Source organism: Phyllobates terribilis, unplaced genomic scaffold (genome assembly GCF_046119375.1).
Source record: "Phyllobates terribilis strain yellow unplaced genomic scaffold, ASM4611937v1 Scaffold_1__5_contigs__length_1240528914, whole genome shotgun sequence".
In the NCBI taxonomy this organism is placed as follows: Eukaryota; Metazoa; Chordata; class Amphibia; order Anura; family Dendrobatidae; genus Phyllobates; species Phyllobates terribilis.
In genome coordinates this window covers 1,235,722,319-1,235,748,209 of record NW_027362761.1, presented here as the reverse complement: position 1 = coordinate 1,235,748,209, position 25,891 = coordinate 1,235,722,319, and the positions used below count along the sequence as shown (strand labels likewise).

Below are 25,891 nucleotides of genomic sequence, written 5' to 3'. Positions count from 1 at the left end.
TGTTGATTTGATAGGTTGGCTCCCTGTGATGTCACTACTCTCTGCTGATTTGATAGGCTGGCTCCCTGTGATGTCACTACTCTCTGTTGATTTGATAGGTTGGCTCCCTGTGATGTTACTACTCTCTGTTGATTTGATAGGTTGGCTCCCTGTGATGTCACTACCCTCTGTTGATTTGATAGGCTGGCTCCCTGTGATGTCACTACTCTCTGTTGATTTGGTAGGCTGGCTCCCTGTGATGTCACTACTATCTGCTGATTTGATAGGCTGGCTCCCTGTGATGTCACTACTTTCTGTTGATTTGATAGGCTGGCTCCCTGTGATGTCACTACTTTCTGTTGATTTGATAGGTTGGCTCCCTGTGATGTCACTACCCTCTGTTGATTTGATAGGTTGGCTCCCTGTGATGTCACTACTCTCTGTTGATTTGGTAGGCTGGCTCCCTGTGATGTCACTACTATCTGCTGATTTGATAGGCTGGCTCCCTGTGATGTCACTACTCTCTGCTGATTTGATAGGCTGGCTCCCTGTGATGTCACTACTCTGTTGATTTGATAGGCTGGCTCCCTGTGATGTCACTACTCTCTGTTGATTTGATAGGCTGGCTCCCTGTGATGTCACTACTCTCTGTTGATTTGATAGGCTGGCTCCCTGTGATGTCACTACTCTCTGTTGATTTGATAGGTTGGCTCCCTGTGATGTCACTACTCTCTGCTGATTTGATAGGCTGGCTCCCTGTGATGTCACTACTCTCTGTTGATTTGATAGGTTGGCTCCCTGTGATGTCACTACTCTCTGTTGATTTGATAGGTTGGCTCCCTGTGATGTCACTACCCTCTGTTGATTTGATAGGCTGGCTCCCTGTGATGTCACTACTCTCTGTTGATTTGGTAGGCTGGCTCCCTGTGATGTCACTACTATCTGCTGATTTGATAGGCTGGCTCCCTGTGATGTCACTACTCTCTGTTGATTTGAATGGCTTGCTCCCTGTGATGTCACTACTCTCTGCTGATTTGATAGGCTGGCTTCCTGTGATGTCATTACTTTCTGTTGATTTGATAGGCTGGCTCCCTGTGATGTCACTACTCTCTGTTGATTTGATAGGCTGGCTCCCTGTGGTGTCACTACTCTCTGTTGATTTGATAGGCTGGCTCCCTGTGATGTCACTACTCTCTGTTGATTTGATAGGCTGGCTCTCTGTGATGTCACTGCTCTCTGCTGATTTGATAGGCTGGCTCCCTGTGATGTCACTACTCTCTGCTGATTTGATAGGCTGGCTCCCTGTGATGTCGCTACTCTCTGTTGATTTGATAGGCTGGCTCTCTGTGATGTCACTGCTCTCTGCTGATTTGATAGGCTGGCTCCCTGTGATGTCACTACTCTCTGTTGATTTGATAGGCTGGCTCCATGTGATGTCACTACTCTCTGCTGATTTGATAGGCTGGCTCCATGTGATGTCACTACTTTCTGTTGATTTGATAGGCTGGCTCCATGTGATGTCACTAATCTCTGTTGATTTGATAGGCTGGCTGCATGTGATGTCACTACTCTCTGCTGATTTGATAGGCTGGCTCCCTGTGATGTCACTACTCTCTGTTGATTTGATAGGCTGGCTCTCTGTGATGTCACTACTATCTGCTGATTTGATAGGCTGGCTCCATGAGATGTCACTACTCTCTGCTGATTTGATAGGCTGGCTCCCTGTGATGTCACTACTCTCTGTTGATTTGATAGGCTGGCTCTCTGTGATGTCACTACTATCTGCTGATTTGATAGGCTGGCTCCCTGTGATGTCACTACTCTCTGTTGATTTGATAGGCTGGCTCCATGTGATGTCACTACTCTCTGTTGATTTGATAGGCTGACTCCCTGTGATGTCACTACTCTCTGCTGATTTGATAGGCTGGCTCTCTGTGATGTCACTACTCTCTGTTGATTTGATAGGCTGGCTCCATGTGATGTCACTACTCTCTGTTGATTTGATAGGCTGGCTCCCTGTGATGTCACTACTCTCTGTTGATTTGAATGGCTGGCTCCCTGTGATGTCACTACTTTCTGTTGATTTGATAGGCTGGCTCCCTGTGATGTCACTACTCTGTTGATTTGATAGGCTGGCTTCCTGTGATGTCATTACTTTCTGTTGATTTGATAGGCTGGCTCCCTGTGATGTCACTACTCTCTGTTAATTTGAATGGCTGGCTCCCTGTGATGTCACTACTTTCTGTTGATTTGAATGGCTGGCTCCCTGTGATGTCACTACTCTGTTGATTTGATAGGCTGGCTCCCTGTGATGTCACTACTCTCTGTTGATTTGATAGGCTGGCTCCCTGTGATGTCACTACTCTCTGTTGATTTGATAGGCTGGCTCCCTGTGATGTCACTACTCTCTTTTGATTTGATAGGCTGGCTCCCTGTGATGTCACTACTCTCTGTTGATTTGATAGGCTGGCTCCCTGTGATGTCACTACTCTCTGTTGATTTGATAGGCTGGCTCCCTGTGATGTCACTACTCTCTGTTGATTTGATAGGCTGGCTCCCTGTGATGTCACTACTCTCTGTTGATTTGATAGGCTGGCTCCCTGTGATGTCACTACTCTGTTGATTTGATAGGCTGGCTCCACGTGATGTCACTACTCTCTGTTGATTTGATAAGCTGGCTCCCTGTGATGTCACTACTTTCTGTTGATTTGATAGGCTGGCTCTCTGTGATGTCACTACTCTCTGCTGATTTGATAGGCTGGCTCCCTGTGATGTCACTACTTTCTGTTGATTTGATAGGCTGGCTCCATGTGATGTCACTACTCTCTGCTGATTTGATAGGCTGGCTCTCTGTGATGTCACTACTTTCTGTTGATTTGATAGGCTGGCTCCCTGTGATGTCACTACTCTCTGCTGATTTGATAGGCTGGCGCCCTGTGATGTCACTACTCTCTGCTGATTTGACAGGCTGGCGCCCTGTGATGTCACTACTCTCTGCTGATTTGATAGGCTGGCGCCCTGTGATGTCACTACTCTCTGCTGATTTGATAGGCTGGCTCCATGTGATGTCACTACTCTGCTGATTTGATAGGCTGGCTCCCTGTGATGTCACTACTCTCTGTTGATTTGATAGGCTGGCTCCCTGTGATGTCACTACTCTCTGTTGATTTGATAGGCTGGCTCCCTGTGATGTCACTACTCTCTGTTGATTTGATAGGCTGGCTCCCTGTGATGTCACTACTCTCTGTTGATTTGATAGGCTGGCTCCCTGTGATGTCACTACTCTCTGTTGATTTGATAGGCTGGCTCCATGTGATGTCACTACTCTCTGTTGATTTGATAAGCTGGCTCCCTGTGATGTCACTACTCTCTGTTGATTTGATAGGCTGGCTCTCTGTGATGTCACTACTCTCTGCTGATTTGATAGGCTGGCTCCCTGTGATGTCACTACTTTCTGTTGATTTGATAGGCTGGCTCCATGTGATGTCACTACTCTCTGCTGATTTGATAGGCTGGCTCTCTGTGATGTCACTACTTTCTGTTGATTTGATAGGCTGGCTCCCTGTGATGTCACTACTCTCTGCTGATTTGATAGGCTGGCGCCCTGTGATGTCACTACTCTCTGCTGATTTGATAGGCTGGCTCCCTGTGATGTCACTACTCTCTGTTGATTTGATAGGCTGGCTCCATGTGATGTCACTACTATCTGCTGATTTGATAGGCTGGCTCTCTGTGATGTCACTACTCTCTGCTGATTTGATAGGCTGGCTCCCTGTGATGTCACTACTCTCTGCTGATTTGATAGGCTGGCTCCCTGTGATGTTACTACTGTCTGCTGATTTGATAGGCTGGCTCCCTGTGATGTCACTACTCTCTGCTGATTTGATAGGATGGCTCCCTGTGATGTCACTACTCTCTGCTGATTTGATAGGCTGGCTCCCTGTGATGTCACTACTCTCTGCTGATTTGATAGGCTGCATCCACATGATGTCACTACTTTCTAATGAATGGTTTCCTTTTGCTTTTCAGTGTTTCAGACTGATTTGAACCTCCTTTGCTTCTTTGCTAATCACGACGCGCTCACTAAAGTCTGCTCCACCAGTCATCACCTGCTCTGTGGCTTTTAGCCGTCATCCTATGAGCAGGATCTTACCTGTCGATGATAACGGGGTCGGACGGCGTCTCGTTACGATTTCCGCAGCTTTTCTTGTCGCAGCATCGACTATAAAAAAAGGAAAAGATAATTTAAAAAAATTAGAACTTTTACAATGTATGAATTAAAACATGATCGAAACGGTATAATCGTAGTAGTAATCCAAAGGGAAATAATAGTCCTGATAACAGTCCTTACAATAGAAGTCCTGATTGTAATCCCAACTGCTAATAATAATCCTGATAACATTCCTGCTAACAGGTGTTGATAACAGTCCTGATAATACTCCTGATTATAGTCCTAATAGTCCCAATAATAGTCCTGAAAATAGAAGGGACCTAGCATTTCTGATAATGGTCATGATAACAGTCCTGGAAATAGTCCTAATATTAGTTCTGATAATAGTCCAGATATCAGTCCTACTAACATCAGAATGGTCCTGAAAATAGTCCTGATAATAATGATGATAATTGTCCTAATAACAGTCCTTATAATAGTGCTGATGACATTCCAGCTTACTTAATAGTCCTGATTATAGTCATGATTAGAGTCCTGATAAAAGTCCTAATAATAGGTCTTGACATCAGTGCAGAGGATAGCCCTGATAATAGTGAAATAACAGTCCTGCTTGGAGAGTACTCCAGGGAATGACAAAGATAATGGCTTGAACTAAATGATGGGAGCCTATTGGGGTATAGATGTGGACGTGGTGTTTGGTAGAACTCCTAGGAAATGGTCAGGATGACAGATCTGTCAGGACACAATAATGTTAAGGGGAAAGAACCAAAATAGTGGCAGACAGACTCCCAGTGATGGGAAAAATACCTTGGATGAAAGGTGTAGGAGGTTGATGGAAAGTATGGATTTGCGTAGGGTACGTGGCTGTTAGATGTCCTACCTGGTAGGGCTAGATATAAATAATTATGATTAGGTATAGGTATGAATATATCTAGGGAGATATAGACAAATATGAGTACCGGAAGATAATCAGGTATATAGAGTTTATAAGAGAACAACCTGAGTAAAGGCTGGTAAGATATGGAATGCTTCCAATTTATGTAGTAAGAACAAAGTTCATCATGAAGGCATCGATGAGTAAAAAAAAAAGGGCTTTACTGTGGCAGGCACAGTGTGTGCTGGTGTACCTGGTATAACGGAGGTGGCTGCTGGTGTTGCAGGCACGTTGGATTCTTGAGTCTCCCCTTGATGGAGGTACTGATCAGGTCGTTGGTACTGACCTGATGTAAGGATTTAGAAGCTGAATCCTGTTGCACTGCACTCGGAGTCCCGGCCAGAGGCTCCGGTAGCAGCGAGAGTATAAAGGTGCCTACTTCCTGCTTGCGGAGAGTGGCGAGGCGTCCGGTCACGTGGTAGGTGACGTCAGATCCCGCGATCTCTCGCGATAGAGAGGGTATGGGTAGCACTGAGGACCTTTCCTACGCGTTTCGGATTTGCACGGAATCCTTCGTCTGTGCTCCTATATTGCCCTGAGGAGGCCAGCTACCCCCATTTATCTTATTTTGAATTAACATCAGTTTTAATGTTTCATATTTTTTAACTATTTACCAATAAATATTTATATTTTAAATTATTTTGTTCACAGTTCATTTTTAATCACCTAGACCAGCGCAGATACCTCATCTCTGCTTTTAATTTACTTAGGCAGCCTTTTTGGTTCACTGCAAGTATCAGCTGCAGGTCAAAGGTAAGAGTCTACTAGCGCCCCCTACCAATATTTTATCCAAATAACAGTCCTGATAGCATTCCAGATAACAATCCTGATGACAATACGGATAATTGCCCTGGTGAGAGTCCTGATAACAGTCCATATTACAATCCAGATAACAGTCCTGATCACAATCCTGATAAAAGTTCTGATCATTGTCCAGATAATAGTCCTGATAACAGTTCTGATAACAATCGTGATGACAACTCTGGTAATAGTCCTGATGACAGTCCTGATGACAGTCCTGATAACTGACCAAACAACAGTCCTGATAACATTTGTGATAACAACCCCGGTATAGTCCTGATAACAATCCTGATAACAGTTCTGATAATAGTCCTGATGATAATTCAGATAAAAGTCATAACAGTCCTGATGACAATCCTGATGACAGTTCTTATAACAGTCCTGATAATTTTCCTGATGACAATCCTGATAACAGTGCTGATAATAGCCTAATAATAGTCCTGATAACAGTCCTGATATCGGTGCTGATAATAGTCCTGATAACAGGCCTGATATCGGTGCTGATAATAGTCCTGATAACAGGCCTGATGACAGTTCTGATGACAATCCTGATGACCGTTCTGATAACAGTCCTGATGACAGTTCTGATAACAGTCCTGATAATCCTGACGACAATCTTGAAAACAGTCGTGATGACAATCCTGATAACAGTCGTGATGACAATCCTGATAGCAGCCTAATAATAGTCCGGATAACAGTCCTGATATCGGTGCTGATAACAGTTGTAATGACAATACTAATAACAGTCCTGATATTTTTCCTGATGACAATCCTGATAACAGTGCTGATAACAGCGTAATAACAGTCCTGATAATAGTCCTGATAACAGGCCTGATAATAGTCCTGATAATAGTCCTGATATCCATGGTGATAACCTGATAATAGTCCTGATATCTGTGATGATAACCTGATGACAATCCTGATAATAGTCCTGACATTCCTAAAAACAGGCCTGATAACAGTGCTGATAATAGTCCTGATGACAATCCTGATACAGTCATGATAATTGCCCTGATAATAGTCCTGATAACAGTCCTGATGACCGTTCTGATAACAGTCCTGATAATAGTACGGAAGACAATCCGGATAATAGTCCTGATAATTGACGAAATAATCGTCCTGATAACAGTTCTGATAATAGTCCTGATATCATAGTAGATTGTAAGCTCTTAGGAGCAGGGTCATCATTATTTTTGCTTTAATCATTGTATTATCTTTAGCTGTTTCTTATGATTGTTGTACATGAACCTCTGAATTGTAAAGCGCTGCGGAATAGGTTGGCGCTATATAAATAAGGATTATTATTATTATTATTATTATTATTAACAGTCATGATGACAATCCCGATAACAGTACTGATAAAAGTCCTGATAATAGTCCTGATAACAGTCCTGATAATAGTCCTGATAATAGTCCTGATAATAGTCCTGATAATAGTCCTGATAATCAGGGCTGTGGAGTCGGAGAGACGGTGATCATTTCAGTAGAATAGAAGTTAGCGATGGAGTCAGTAAAAAATGTACCGCTGCTAAAATATATAACACATTGGGGGCGGTAGTATAATATATAATACATTGGGGGCAGTAGTATAATATATAATACATTGGAGGCGGTAGTATAATATATAATACATTGGGGGCAGTAGTATAATATATAATACATTGGGGGCGGTAGTATAATATATAATACATTGGGGGCGGTAGTACAATATATAACACATTGGGGGCAGTAGTATAATATATAATACATTGGGGGCAGTAGTATAATATATAATACATTGGGGGCAGTAGTATAATATATAATACATTGGGGGCAGTAGTATAATATATAATACATTGGGGACGGTAGTATAATATATAATACATTGGGGGCGGTAGTATAATATATAATACATTGGGGGCAGTAGTATAATATATAATACATTGGGGGCGGTAGTATAATATATAATACATTGGGGGCGGTAGTATAATATATAATACATTGGGGGCAGTAGTATAATATATAATACATTGGGGGCAGTAGTATAATATATAATACATTGGGGGCAGTAGTATAATATATAATACATTGGGGACGGTAGTATAATATATAATACATTGGGGGCGGTAGTATAATATATAATACATTGGGGGCAGTAGTATAATATATAATACATTGGGGGCGGTAGTATAATATATAATACATTGGGGGCAGTAGTATAATATATAATACATTGGGGGCGGTAGTATAATATATAATACATTGGGGGCAGTAGTATAATATATAATACATTGGGGGCAGTAGTATAATATATAATACATTGGGGACGGTAGTATAATATATAATACATTGGGGGCGGTAGTATAATATATAATACATTGGGGGCAGTAGTATAATATATAATACATTGGGGGCGGTAGTATAATATATAATACATTGGGGGCAGTAGTATAATATATAATACATTGGGGGCGGTAGTATAATATATAATACATTGGGGGCAGTAGTATAATATATAATACATTGGGGACGGTAGTATAATATATAATACATTGGGGGCGGTAGTATAATATATAATACATTGGGGGCAGTAGTATAATATATAATACATTGGGGGCGGTAGTATAATATATAATACATTGGGGGCGGTAGTATAATATATAATACATTGGGGCAGTAGTATAATATATAATACATTGGGGGCAGTAGTATAATATATAATACATTGGGGGCAGTAGTATAATATATAATACATTGGGGGCGGTAGTATAATATATAATACATTGGGGGCGGTAGTATAATATATAATACATTGGGGGCAGTAGTATAATATATAATACATTGGGGGCGGTAGTATAATATATAATACATTGGGGGCAGTAGTATAATATATAATACATTGGGGGCGGTAGTATAATATATAATACATTGGGGGCAGTAGTATAATATATAATACATTGGGGGCGGTAGTATAATATATAATACATTGGGGCAGTAGTATAATATATAATACATTGGAGGCGGTAGTATAATATATAATACATTGGGGGCAGTAGTATAATATATAATACATTGGGGGCAGTAGATAATATATAATACATTGGGGGCAGTAGTATAATATATAATACATTGGGGGCGGTAGTATAATATATAATACATTGGGGCAGTAGTACAATATATAATACATTGGAGGCGGTAGTATAATATATTATACACTGGGGGCAGTAGTATAATATATAATACATTGGGGGCGGTAGTATAATATATAATACATTGGGGGCGGTAGTATAATATATTATACACTGGGGGCAGTAGTATAATATATAATACATTGGGGGCGGTAGTATAATATATAATACATTGGGGGCGGTAGTATAATATATAATACATTGGGGGCGGTAGTATAATATATAATACATTGGGGGCGGTAGTATAATATATAATAGATTGGGGGCGGTAGTATAATATATAATACATTGGGGGCGGTAGTATAATATATAATACATTGGGGCAGTAGTATAATATATAATACATTGGGGGCAGTAGTATAATATATAATACATTGGGGGCAGTAGTATACTATATAATACATTGGGGGCGGTAGTATAATATATAATACATTGGGGGCAGTAGTAAAATATATAATACATTGGAGGCGGTAGTATAATATATAATACATTGGGGGCGGTAGTATAATATATAATACATTGGGGGCGGTAGTATAATATATAATACATTGGGGGCGGTAGTATAATATATAATACATTGGGGGCGGTAGTATAATATATAATACATTGGGGGCGGTAGTATAATATATAATACATTGGGGCAGTAGTATAATATATAATACAATGGGGGCGGTAGTATAATATATAATACATTGGGGGCGGTAGTATAATATATAATACATTGGGGGCGGTAGTATAATATATAATACATTGGGGGCGGTAGTATAATATATAATACATTGGGGGCGGTAGTATAATATATAATACATTGGGGGCGGTAGTATAATATATAACACATTGGGGGCGGTAGTATAATATATAATACATTGGGGGCAGTAGTATAATATATAATACATTGGGGGCGGTAGTATAATATATAACACATTGGGGGCGGTAGTATAATATATAATACATTGGGGGCAGTAGTATAATATATAATACATTGGGGGCGGTAGTATAATATATAATACATTGGGGGCAGTAGTATAATATATAATACATTGGGGGCAGTAGTATAATATATAATACATTGGGGGCGGTAGTATAATATATAATACATTGGGGGCGGTAGTATAATATATAATACATTGGCGGCGGTAGTACAACATATAATATATTGGGGCGGTAGTATAATATATAATACATTGGGGGCAGTAGTATAATATATAATACATTGGGGGCGGTAGTATAATATATAATACATTGGGGGCGGTAGTACAACATATAATATATTGGGGGCGGTAGTATAATATATAATACATTGGGGCGGTAGTATAATATATAATACATTGGGGGCGGTAGTATAATATATAATACATTGGGGGCGGTAGTATAATATATAATACATTGGGGGCAGTAGTATAATATATAATACATTGGGGGCGGTAGTATAATATATAATACAATGGGGACGGTAGTATAATATATAATACATTGGGGGCGGTAGTATAATATATAATATATTGGGGGCAGTAGTATAATATATAATACATTGGGGGCGGTAGTATAATATATAATACATTGGGGGCGGTAGTATAATATATAATACATTGGGGGCGGTAGTACAACATATAATATATTGGGGGCGGTAGTATAATATATAATACATTGGGGGCCGTAGTATAATATATAATACATTGGGGGCGGTAGTATAATATATAATACATTGGGGACGGTAGTATAATATATAATACATTGGGGACGGTAGTATAATATATAATACATTGGGGGCGGTAGTATAATATATAATACATTGGGGGCGGTAGTATAATATATAATACATTGGGGGCGGTAGTATAATATATAATACATTGGGGGCGGTAGTATAATATATAATACATTGGGGGCGGTAGTACAACATATAATATATTGGGGGCGGTAGTATAATATATAATACATTGGGGGCCGTAGTATAATATATAATACATTGGGGGCCGTAGTATAATATATAATACATTGGGGGCGGTAGTATAATATATAATACATTGGGGGCGGTAGTATAATATATAATACATTGGGGACGGTAGTATAATATATAACACATTGGGGGCGGTAGTATAATATATAATATATTGGGGGCAGTAGTATAATATATAATACATTGGGGGCGGTAGTATAATATATAATACATTGGGGGCGGTAGTATAATATATAATACATTGGGGGCAGTAGTACAACATATAATATATTGGGGGCCGTAGTATAATATATAATACATTGGGGGCGGTAGTACAATATATAATACATTGGAGGCGGTAGTACAATATATAATACATTGGGGGCAGTAGTATAATATATAATACATTGGGGGCAGTAGTATAATATATAATACATTGGGGGCAGTAGTATAATATATAATACATTGGGGGCAGTAGTATAATATATAATACATTGGGGGCAGTAGTATAATATATAATACATTGGGGGCGGTAGTATAATATATAATACATTGGGGGCGGTAGTACAATATATAATATAATGGGGCGGTAGTATAATATATAATACATTGGGGGCAGTAGTATAATATATAATACATTGGGGGCGGTAGTACAATATATAATACATTGGGGGCAGTAGTATAATATATAATACATTGGGGGCAGTAGTATAATATATAATACATTGGGGGCAGTAGTATAATATATAATACATTGGGGGCAGTAGTATAATATATAATACATTGGGGGCGGTAGTATAATATATAATACATTGGGGGCGGTAGTACAACATATAATATATTGGGGCGGTAGTATAATATATAATACATTGGGGGCAGTAGTATAATATATAATACATTGGGGGCGGTAGTATAATATATAATACATTGGGGGCGGTAGTACAACATATAATATATTGGGGCGGTAGTATAATATATAATACATTGGGGGCGGTAGTACAACATATAATATATTGGGGGCGGTAGTATAATATATAATACATTGGGGCGGTAGTATAATATATAATACATTGGGGGCGGTAGTATAATATATAATACATTGGGGGCGGTAGTATAATATATAATACATTGGGGGCAGTAGTATAATATATAATACATTGGGGGCGGTAGTATAATATATAATATATTGGGGGCGGTAGTATAATATATAATACATTGGGGGCGGTAGTATAATATATAATACATTGAGGGCAGTAGTATAATATATAATACATTGGGGGCGGTAGTACAATATATAATACATTGGGGGCAGTAGTATAATATATAATACATTGGGGCAGTAGTATAATATATAATACATTGGGGGCGGTAGTATAATATATAATATATTGGGGGCGGTAGTATAATATATAATACATTGGGGGTGGTAGTATAATATATAATACATTGGGGGCGGTAGTATAATATATAATACATTGGGGGCGGTAGTATAATATATAATACATTGGGGGCGGTAGTACAACATATAATATATTGGGGGCCGTAGTATAATATATAATACATTGGGGGCGGTAGTACAACATATAATATATTGGGGGCCGTAGTATAATATATAATACATTGGGGGCGGTAGTACAACATATAATATATTGGGGGCCGTAGTATAATATATAATACATTGGGGGCAGTAGTATAATATATAATACATTGGGGGCGGTAGTATAATATATAATACATTGGGGGCGGTAGTATAATATATAATACATTGGGGGCGGTAGTATAATATATAATACATTGGGGGCGGTAGTATAATTTATAATACATTGGGGGCGGTAGTATAATATATAATACATTGGGGGCGGTAGTATAATATATAATACATTGGGGCAGTAGTATAATATATAATACATTGGGGGCGGTAGTATAATATATAATACATTGGGGGCGGTAGTATAATATATAATACATTGGGGCAGTAGTATAATATATAATACATTGGGGGCGGTAGTATAATATATAATACATTGGGGGCGGTAGTATAATATATAATACATTGGGGCAGTAGTATAATATATAATACATTGGGGGCGGTAGTATAATATATAATACATTGGGGGCGGTAGTATAATATATAATACATTGGGGGCGGTAGTATAATATATAATACATTGGGGGCAGTAGTACAACATATAATATATTGGGGGCCGTAGTATAATATATAATACATTGGGGGCGGTAGTACAATATATAATACATTGGAGGCGGTAGTATAATATATAATACATTGGGGGCAGTAGTATAATATATAATACATTGGGGGCGGTAGTATAATATATAATACATTGGGGGCAGTAGTACAACATATAATATATTGGGGGCCGTAGTATAATATAATACATTGGGGGCGGTAGTACAATATATAATACATTGGAGGCGGTAGTACAATATATAATACATTGGAGGCAGTAGTATAATATATAATACATTGGGGGCAGTAGTATAATATATAATACATTGGGGGCGGTAGTATAATATAATACATTGGGGGCGGTAGTATAATATATAATACATTGGGGGCGGTAGTATAATATATAATACATTGGGGGCGGTAGTACAACATATAATATATTGGGGGCGGTAGTATAATATATAATACATTGGGGGCGGTAGTATAATATATAATACATTGGGGCAGTAGTATAATATATAATACATTGGGGGCGGTAGTATAATATATAATACATTGGGGGCAGTAGTATAATATATAATACATTGGGGGCGGTAGTACAACATATAATACATTGGGGGCGGTAGTATAATATATAATACATTGGGGGCGGTAGTACAACATATAATATATTGGGGGCGGTAGTATAATATATAATACATTGGGGGCGGTAGTATAATATATAATACATTGGAGGCAGTAGTATAATATATAATACATTGGGGGCAGTAGTATAATATATAATACATTGGGGGCGGTAGTATAATATATAATACATTGGGGGCGGTAGTATAATATATAATACATTGGGGGCAGTAGTATAATATATAATACATTGGGGGCGGTAGTACAACATATAATATATTGGGGGCGGTAGTATAATATATAATACATTGGGGGCAGTATTATAATATATAATACATTGGGGGCGGTAGTACAACATATAATATATTGGGGGCGGTAGTATAATATATAATACATTGGGGCAGTAGTATAATATATAATACATTGGGGGCGGTAGTATAATATATAATACATTGGGGGCAGTAGTATAATATATAATACATTGGGGGTGGTAGTATAATATATAATACATTGGGGGCAGTAGTATAATATATAATACATTGGGGGCGGTAGTACAACATATAATATATTGGGGGCGGTAGTATAATATATAATACATTGGGGGCGGTAGTATAATATATAATACATTAGGGGTGGTAGTATAATATATAATACATTGGGGGCGGTAGTATAATATATAATACATTGGGGGCGGTAGTATAATATAATACATTGGGGGCGGTAGTATAATATATAATACATTGGGGGCGGTAGTATAATATATAATACATTGGGGGCGGTAGTAAAATATATAATACATTGGGGGCGGTAGTACAACATATAATATATTGGGGGCGGTAGTATAATATAATACATTGGGGGCGGTAGTATAATATATAATACATTGGGGGCGGTAGTACAACATATAATATATTGGGGGCGGTAGTATAATATATAATACATTGGGGGCGGTAGTATAATATATAATACATTGGGGGCGGTAGTATAATATATAATACATTGGGGGCGGTAGTACAACATATAATATATTGGGGGCGGTAGTATAATATAATACATTGGGGGCGGTAGTATAATATATAATACATTGGGGGCGGTAGTACAACATATAATATATTGGGGGCGGTAGTATAATATATAATACATTGGGGGCGGTAGTATAATATATAATACATTGGGGGCGGTAGTATAATATATAATACATTGGGGGCGGTAGTATAATATATAATACATTGGGGGCAGTAGTATAATATATAATACATTGGGGCAGTAGTATAATATATAATACATTGGGGGCAGTAGTATAATATATAATACATTGGGGGCGGTAGTACAACATATAATATATTGGGAGCAGTAGTATAATATATAATACATTGGGGGCGGTAGTATAATATATAATACATTGGGGCAGTAGTATAATATATAATACATTGGGGGCGGTAGTATAATATATAATACATTGGGGGCAGTAGTATAATATATAATACATTGGGGGCGGTAGTATAATATATAATACATTGGGGGCAGTAGTACAACATATAATATATTGGGGGCGGTAGTATAATATATAATACATTGGGGGCGGTAGTACAATATATAATACATTGGGGGCCGTAGTATAATATAATACATTGGGGGCGGTAGTACAATATATAATACATTGGAGGCAGTAGTATAATATATAATACATTGGGGGCGGTAGTACAATATATAATACATTGGAGGCAGTAGTATAATATATAATACATTGGGGGCAGTAGTATAATATATAATACATTGGGGGCGGTAGTATAATATATAATATATTGGGGGCAGTAGTATAATATATAATACATTGGGGGCAGTAGTACAATATATAATACATTGGAGGCAGTAGTATAATATATAATACATTGGGGGCAGTAGTATAATATATAATACATTGGGGGCGGTAGTACAATATATAATACATTGGGGGCGGTAGTACAATATATAATACATTGGGGGCCGTAGTATAATATAATACATTGGGGGCGGTAGTACAATATATAATACATTGGAGGCGGTAGTACAATATATAATACATTGGAGGCAGTAGTATAATATATAATACATTGGGGGCAGTAGTACAACATATAATATATTGGGGGCGGTAGTATAATATATAATACATTGGGGGCGGTAGTACAACATATAATATATTGGGGGCGGTAGTATAATATATAATACATTGGGGGCCGTAGTATAATATATAATACATTGGGGGCGGTAGTATAATATATAATACATTGGGGACGGTAGTATAATATATAATACATTGGGGGCGGTAGTATAATATATAATACATTGGGGGCGGTAGTATAATATATAATACATTGGGGGCGGTAGTATAATATATAATACATTGGGGGCGGTAGTACAACATATAATATATTGGGGGCGGTAGTATAATATATAATACATTGGGGGCCGTAGTATAATATATAATACATTGGGGGCGGTAGTATAATATATAATACATTGGGGGCGGTAGTATAATATATAATACATTGGGGGCGGTAGTATAATATATAATACATTGGGGACGGTAGTATAATATATAACACATTGAGGGCGGTAGTATAATATATAATACATTGGGGGCGGTAGTATAATATATAATACATTGGGGGCAGTAGTATAATATATAATATATTGGGGGCAGTAGTATAATATATAATACATTGGGGGCGGTAGTATAATATATAATACATTGGGGGCAGTAGTATAATATATAATATATTGGGGGCAGTAGTATAATATATAATACATTGGGGGCGGTAGTATAATATATAATACATTGGGGGCGGTAGTATAATATATAATACATTGGGGGCAGTAGTACAACATATAATATATTGGGGGCCGTAGTATAATATATTATACATTGGGGGCGGTAGTACAATATATAATACATTGGAGGCGGTAGTACAATATATAATACATTGGGGGCAGTAGTATAATATATAATACATTGGGGGCGGTAGTATAATATATAATACATTGGGGGCAGTAGTATAATATATAATACATTGGGGGCAGTAATATAATATATAATACATTGGGGGCAGTAGTATAATATATAATACATTGGGGGCGGTAGTATAATATATAATACATTGGGGGCGGTAGTACAATATATAATATAATGGGGCGGTAGTATAATATATAATACATTGGGGGCAGTAGTATAATATATAATACATTGGGGGCGGTAGTACAATATATAATACATTGGGGGCAGTAGTATAATATATAATACATTGGCGGCAGTAGTATAATATATAATACATTGGGGGCAGTAGTATAATATATAATACATTGGGGGCAGTAGTATAATATATAATACATTGGGGGCGGTAGTATAATATATAATACATTGGGGGCGGTAGTACAACATATAATATATTGGGGCGGTAGTATAATATATAATACATTGGGGGCAGTAGTATAATATATAATACATTGGGGGCGGTAGTATAATATATAATACATTGGGGGCGGTAGTACAACATATAATATATTGGGGGCGGTAGTATAATATATAATACATTGGGGCGGTAGTATAATATATAATACATTGGGGGCGGTAGTACAATATATAATACATTGGGGGCAGTAGTACAATATATAATACATTGGGGGCGGTAGTACAATATGTAATATATTGGGGGCGGTAGTATAATATATAATACATTGGGGGCGGTAGTATAATATATAATACATTGGGGGCGGTAGTATAATATATAATATATTGGGGGCGGTAGTATAATATATAATACATTGGGGGTGGTAGTATAATATATAATACATTGGGGGCAGTAGTACAATATATAATACATTGGGGGCAGTAGTATAATATATAATACATTGGGGGCAGTAGTATAATATATAATACATTGGGGGCGGTAGTATAATATATAATATATTGGGGGCGGTAGTATAATATATAATACATTGGGGGTGGTAGTATAATATATAATACATTGGGGGCGGTAGTATAATATATAATACATTGGGGGCGGTAGTATAATATATAATACATTGGGGGCGGTAGTACAACATATAATATATTGGGGGCCGTAGTATAATATATAATACATTGGGGGCAGTAGTATAATATATAATACATTGGGGGCGGTAGTATAATATATAATACATTGGGGGCGGTAGTATAATATATAATACATTGGGGGCGGTAGTATAATATATAATACATTGGGGGCGGTAGTATAATATATAATACATTGGGGGCGGTAGTATAATTTATAATACATTGGGGGCGGTAGTATAATATATAATACATTGGGGGCAGTAGTATAATATATAATACATTGGGGCAGTAGTATAATATATAATACATTGGGGGCAGTAGTATAATATATAATACATTGGGGGCGGTAGTATAATATATAATACATTGGGGCAGTAGTATAATATATAATACATTGGGGGCGGTAGTATAATATATAATACATTGGGGGCGGTAGTATAATATATAATACATTGGGGGCGGTAGTATAATATATAATACATTGGGGGCAGTAGTACAACATATAATATATTGGGGGCCGTAGTATAATATATAATACATTGGGGGCGGTAGTATAATATATAATACATTGGGGGCGGTAGTACAATATATAATACATTGGAGGCGGTAGTATAATATATAATACATTGGGGGCAGTAGTATAATATATAATACATTGGGGGCGGTAGTACAATATATAATACATTGGAGGCGGTAGTATAATATATAATACATTGGGGGCAGTAGTATAATATATAATACATTGGGGGCGGTAGTATAATATATAATACATTGGGGGCGGTAGTATAATATATAATACATTGGGGGCGGTAGTATAATATATAATACATTGGGGGCGGTAGTATAATATATAATACATTGGGGGCGGTAGTATAATATATAATACATTGGGGGCGGTAGTACAATATATAATACATTGGAGGCGGTAGTATAATATATAATACATTGGGGGCAGTAGTACAACATATAATATATTGGGGGCCGTAGTATAATATAATACATTGGGGGCGGTAGTACAATATATAATACATTGGAGGCGGTAGTACAATATATAATACATTGGAGGCAGTAGTATAATATATAATACATTGGGGGCAGTAGTATAATATATAATACATTGGGGGCGGTAGTATAATATAATACATTGGGGGCGGTAGTATAATATATAATACATTGGGGGCGGTAGTATAATATATAATACATTGGGGGCGGTAGTACAACATATAATATATTGGGGGCGGTAGTATAATATATAATACATTGGGGGCGGTAGTATAATATATAATACATTGGGGCAGTAGTATAATATATAATACATTGGGGGCGGTAGTATAATATATAATACATTGGGGGCAGTAGTATAATATATAATACATTGGGGGCGGTAGTACAATATATAATACATTGGGGGCGGTAGTATAATATATAATACATTGGGGGCGGTAGTACAACATATAATACATTGGGGGCGGTAGTATAATATATAATACATTGGGGGCGGTAGTACAACATATAATATATTGGGGGCGGTAGTATAATATATAATACATTGGGGGCGGTAGTATAATATATAATACATTGGAGGCAGTAGTATAATATATAATACATTGGGGGCAGTAGTATAATATATAATACATTGGGGGCGGTAGTATAATATATAATACATTGGGGGCGGTAGTATAATATATAATACATTGGGGGCAGTAGTATAATATATAATACATTGGGGGCGGTAGTACAACATATAATATATTGGGGGCGGTAGTATAATATATAATACATTGGGGGCAGTATTATAATATATAATACATTGGGGGCGGTAGTACAACATATAATATATTGGGGGCGGTAGTATAATATATAATACATTGGGGCAGTAGTATAATATATAATACATTGGGGGCGGTAGTATAATATATAATACATTGGGGGCAGTAGTATAATATATAATACATTGGGGGCAGTAGTATAATATATAATACATTGGGGGCGGTAGTACAACATATAATATATTGGGGGCGGTAGTATAATATATAATACATTGGAGGCAGTAGTATAATATATAATACATTGGGGGCAGTAGTATAATATATAATACATTGGGGGCGGTAGTATAATATATAATACATTGGGGGCGGTAGTATAATATATAATACATTGGGGGCAGTAGTATAATATATAATACATTGGGGGCGGTAGTACAACATATAATATATTGGGGGCGGTAGTATAATATATAATACATTGGGGGCAGTATTATAATATATAATACATTGGGGGCGGTAGTACAACATATAATATATTGGGGGCGGTAGTATAATATATAATACATTGGGGCAGTAGTATAATATATAATACATTGGGGGCGGTAGTATAATATATAATACATTGGGGGCAGTAGTATAATATATAATACATTGGGGGCAGTAGTATAATATATAATACATTGGGGGCGGTAGTACAACATATAATATATTGGGGGCGGTAGTATAATATATAATACATTGGGGGCGGTAGTATAATATATAATACATTAGGGGTGGTAGTATAATATATAATACATTGGGGGCGGTAGTATAATATATAATACATTGGGGGCGGTAGTATAATATAATACATTGGGGGCGGTAGTATAATATATAATACATTGGGGGCGGTAGTATAATATATAATACATTGGGGGCGGTAGTAAAATATATAATACATTGGGGGCGGTAGTACAACATATAATATATTGGGGGCGGTAGTATAATATAATACATTGGGGGCGGTAGTATAATATATAATACATTGGGGGCGGTAGTACAACATATAATATATTGGGGGCGGTAGTATAATATATAATACATTGGGGGCGGTAGTATAATATATAATACATTGGGGGCGGTAGTATAATATATAATACATTGGGGGCGGTAGTACAACATATAATATATTGGGGGCGGTAGTATAATATAATACATTGGGGGCGGTAGTATAATATATAATACATTGGGGGCGGTAGTACAACATATAATATATTGGGGGCGGTAGTATAATATATAATACATTGGGGGCGGTAGTATAATATATAATACATTGGGGGCGGTAGTATAATATATAATACATTGGGGGCGGTAGTATAATATATAATACATTGGGGGCAGTAGTATAATATATAATACATTGGGGCAGTAGTATAATATATAATACATTGGGGGCGGTAGTATAATATATAATACATTGGGGGCGGTAGTATAATATATAATACATTGGGGCAGTAGTATAATATATAATACATTGGGGGCGGTAGTATAATATATAATACATTGGGGGCAGTAGTATAATATATAATACATTGGGGGCGGTAGTACAACATATAATATATTGGGGGCGGTAGTATAATATATAATACATTGGGGGCGGTAGTACAACATATAATATATTGGGAGCAGTAGTATAATATATAATACATTGGGGGCGGTAGTATAATATATAATACATTGGGGCAGTAGTATAATATATAATACATTGGGGGCGGTAGTATAATATATAATACATTGGGGGCAGTAGTATAATATATAATACATTGGGGGCGGTAGTATAATATATAATACATTGGGGGCAGTAGTACAACATATAATATATTGGGGGCGGTAGTATAATATATAATACATTGGGGGCGGTAGTACAATATATAATACATTGGGGGCCGTAGTATAATATAATACATTGGGGGCGGTAGTACAATATATAATACATTGGAGGCGGTAGTACAATATATAATACATTGGAGGCAGTAGTATAATATATAATACATTGGGGGCAGTAGTATAATATATAATACATTGGGGGCGGTAGTACAATATATAATACATTGGGGGCGGTAGTACAATATATAATACATTGGGGGCCGTAGTATAATATAATACATTGGGGGCGGTAGTACAATATATAATACATTGGAGGCGGTAGTACAATATATAATACATTGGAGGCAGTAGTATAATATATAATACATTGGGGGCGGTAGTATAATATATAATACATTGGGGGCCGTAGTATAATATATAATACATTGGGGGCGGTAGTATAATATATAATACATTGGGGACGGTAGTATAATATATAATACATTGGGGGCGGTAGTATAATATATAATACATTGGGGGCGGTAGTATAATATATAATACATTGGGGGCGGTAGTATAATATATAATACATTGGGGGCGGTAGTACAACATATAATATATTGGGGGCCGTAGTATAATATATAATACATTGGGGGCCGTAGTATAATATATAATACATTGGGGGCGGTAGTATAATATATAATACATTGGGGGCGGTAGTATAATATATAATACATTGGGGACGGTAGTATAATATATAATACATTGGGGGCAGTAGTACAACATATAATATATTGGGGGCCGTAGTATAATATATAATACATTGGGGGCGGTAGTACAATATATAATACATTGGAGGCGGTAGTACAATATATAATACATTGGGGGCAGTAGTATAATATATAATACATTGGGGGCAGTAGTATAATATATAATACATTGGGGGCAGTAGTATAATATATAATACATTGGGGGCGGTAGTATAATATATAATAAATTGGGGGCAGTAGTATAATATATAATACATTGGGGGCAGTAGTATAATATATAATACATTGGGGGCAGTAGTATAATATATAATACATTGGGGGCGGTAGTATAATATATAATACATTGGGGGCGGTAGTACAATATATAATATAATGGGGCGGTAGTATAATATATAATACATTGGGGGCAGTAGTATAATATATAATACATTGGGGGCGGTAGTACAATATATAATACATTGGGGGCAGTAGTATAATATATAATACATTGGGGGCAGTAGTATAATATATAATACATTGGGGGCAGTAGTATAATATATAATACATTGGGGGCAGTAGTATAATATATAATACATTGGGGGCGGTAGTATAATATATAATACATTGGGGGCGGTAGTACAACATATAATATATTGGGGGCGGTAGTATAATATATAATACATTGGGGCGGTAGTATAATATATAATACATTGGTGGCGGTAGTACAATATATAATACATTGGGGGCAGTAGTACAATATATAATACATTGGGGGCGGTAGTACAATATGTAATATATTGGGGGCGGTAGTATAATATATAATACATTGGGGGCGGTAGTATAATATATAATACATTGGGGGCGGTAGTATAATATATAATATATTGGGGGCGGTAGTATAATATATAATACATTGGGGGTGGTAGTATAATATATAATACATTGAGGGCAGTAGTATAATATATAATACATTGGGGGCGGTAGTACAATATATAATACATTGGGGGCAGTAGTATAATATATAATACATTGGGGGCAGTAGTATAATATATAATACATTGGGGGCGGTAGTATAATATATAATATATTGGGGGCGGTAGTATAATATATAATACATTGGGGGTGGTAGTATAATATATAATACATTGGGGGCGGTAGTATAATATATAATACATTGGGGGCGGTAGTATAATATATAATACATTGGGGGCGGTAGTACAACATATAATATATTGGGGGCCGTAGTATAATATATAATACATTGGGGGCGGTAGTACAACATATAATATATTGGGGGCCGTAGTATAATATATAATACATTGGGGGCGGTAGTACAACATATAATATATTGGGGGCCGTAGTATAATATATAATACATTGGGGGCAGTAGTATAATATATAATACATTGGGGGCGGTAGTATAATATATAATACATTGGGGGCGGTAGTATAATATATAATACATTGGGGGCGGTAGTATAATATATAATACATTGGGGGCGGTAGTATAATTTATAATACATTGGGGGCGGTAGTATAATATATAATACATTGGGGGCAGTAGTATAATATATAATACATTGGGGCAGTAGTATAATATATAATACATTGGGGGCGGTAGTATAATATATAATACATTGGGGGCGGTAGTATAATATATAATACATTGGGGCAGTAGTATAATATATAATACATTGGGGGCGGTAGTATAAAATATAATACATTGGGGGCGGTAGTATAATATATAATACATTGGGGGCGGTAGTATAATATATAATACATTGGGGGCAGTAGTACAACATATAATATATTGGGGGCCGTAGTATAATATATAATACATTGGGGGCGGTAGTACAATATATAATACATTGGAGGCGGTAGTATAATATATAATACATTGGGGGCAGTAGTATAATATATAATACATTGGGGGCGGTAGTATAATATATAATACATTGGGGGCAGTAGTACAACATATAATATATTGGGGGCCGTAGTATAATATAATACATTGGGGGCGGTAGTACAATATATAATACATTGGAGGCAGTAGTATAATATATAATACATTGGGGGCAGTAGTATAATATATAATACATTGGGGGCGGTAGTATAATATAATACATTGGGGGCGGTAGTATAATATATAATACATTGGGGGCGGTAGTATAATATATAATACATTGGGGGCGGTAGTACAACATATAATATATTGGGGGCGGTAGTATAATATATAATACATTGGGGGCGGTAGTATAATATATAATACATTGGGGCAGTAGTATAATATATAATACATTGGGGGCGGTAGTATAATATATAATACATTGGGGGCAGTAGTATAATATATAATACATTGGGGGCGGTAGTACAACATATAATACATTGGGGGCGGTAGTATAATATATAATACATTGGGGGCGGTAGTATAATATATAATATATTGGGGGCGGTAGTATAATATATAATACATTGGGGGCGGTAGTATAATATATAATACATTGGGGGCAGTAGTATAATATATAATACATTGGGGGCGGTAGTACAACATATAATACATTGGGGGCGGTAGTATAATATATAATACATTGGGGGCGGTAGTACAACATATAATATATTGGGGGCGGTAGTATAATATATAATACATTGGGGGCGGTAGTATAATATATAATACATTGGGGCAGTAGTATAATATATAATACATTGGGGGCGGTAGTATAATATATAATACATTGGAGGCAGTAGTATAATATATAATACATTGGGGGCGGTAGTATAATATATAATACATTGGGGGCGGTAGTATAATATATAATACATTGGGGGCGGTAGTATAATATATAATACATTGGGGGCGGTAGTATAATATATAATACATTGGGGGCGGTAGTATAATATATAATACATTGGGGGCAGTAGTATAATATATAATACATTGGGGGCGGTAGTACAACATATAATATATTGGGGGCGGTAGTATAATATATAATACATTGGGGGCAGTATTATAATATATAATACATTGGGGGCGGTAGTACAACATATAATATATTGGGGGCGGTAGTATAATATATAATACATTGGGGCAGTAGTATAATATATAATACATTGGGGGCGGTAGTATAATATATAATACATTGGGGGCAGTAGTATAATATATAATACATTGGGGGCAGTAGTATAATATATAATACATTGGGGGCGGTAGTACAACATATAATATATTGGGGGCGGTAGTATAATATATAATACATTGGGGGCGGTAGTATAATATATAATACATTAGGGGTGGTAGTATAATATATAATACATTGGGGGCGGTAGTATAATATATAATACATTGGGGGCGGTAGTATAATATAATACATTGGGGGCGGTAGTATAATATATAATACATTGGGGGCGGTAGTATAATATATAATACATTGGGGGCGGTAGTAAAATATATAATACATTGGGGGCGGTAGTACAACATATAATATATTGGGGGCGGTAGTATAATATAATACATTGGGGGCGGTAGTATAATATATAATACATTGGGGGCGGTAGTACAACATATAATATATTGGGGGCGGTAGTATAATATATAATACATTGGGGGCGGTAGTATAATATATAATACATTGGGGGCGGTAGTATAATATATAATACATTGG

The 25,891-nt window shown here is 36.5% G+C and overlaps 1 protein-coding gene across 1 annotated transcript in view; it reads right to left on the bottom strand.

Moving 5' to 3' along the window:
• LOC141164814 (transcription factor COE3-like) overlaps window positions 1-25,891 on the bottom strand; it is a 349,802-nt gene that overhangs the window by 101,048 nt on the left and 222,863 nt on the right. The window contains exon 6 of the mRNA XM_073650397.1: window positions 4,133-4,201. Coding sequence (XP_073506498.1) covers window positions 4,133-4,201 — 69 coding nt within the window. The remainder of the gene's footprint in view (window positions 1-4,132; window positions 4,202-25,891) is intronic.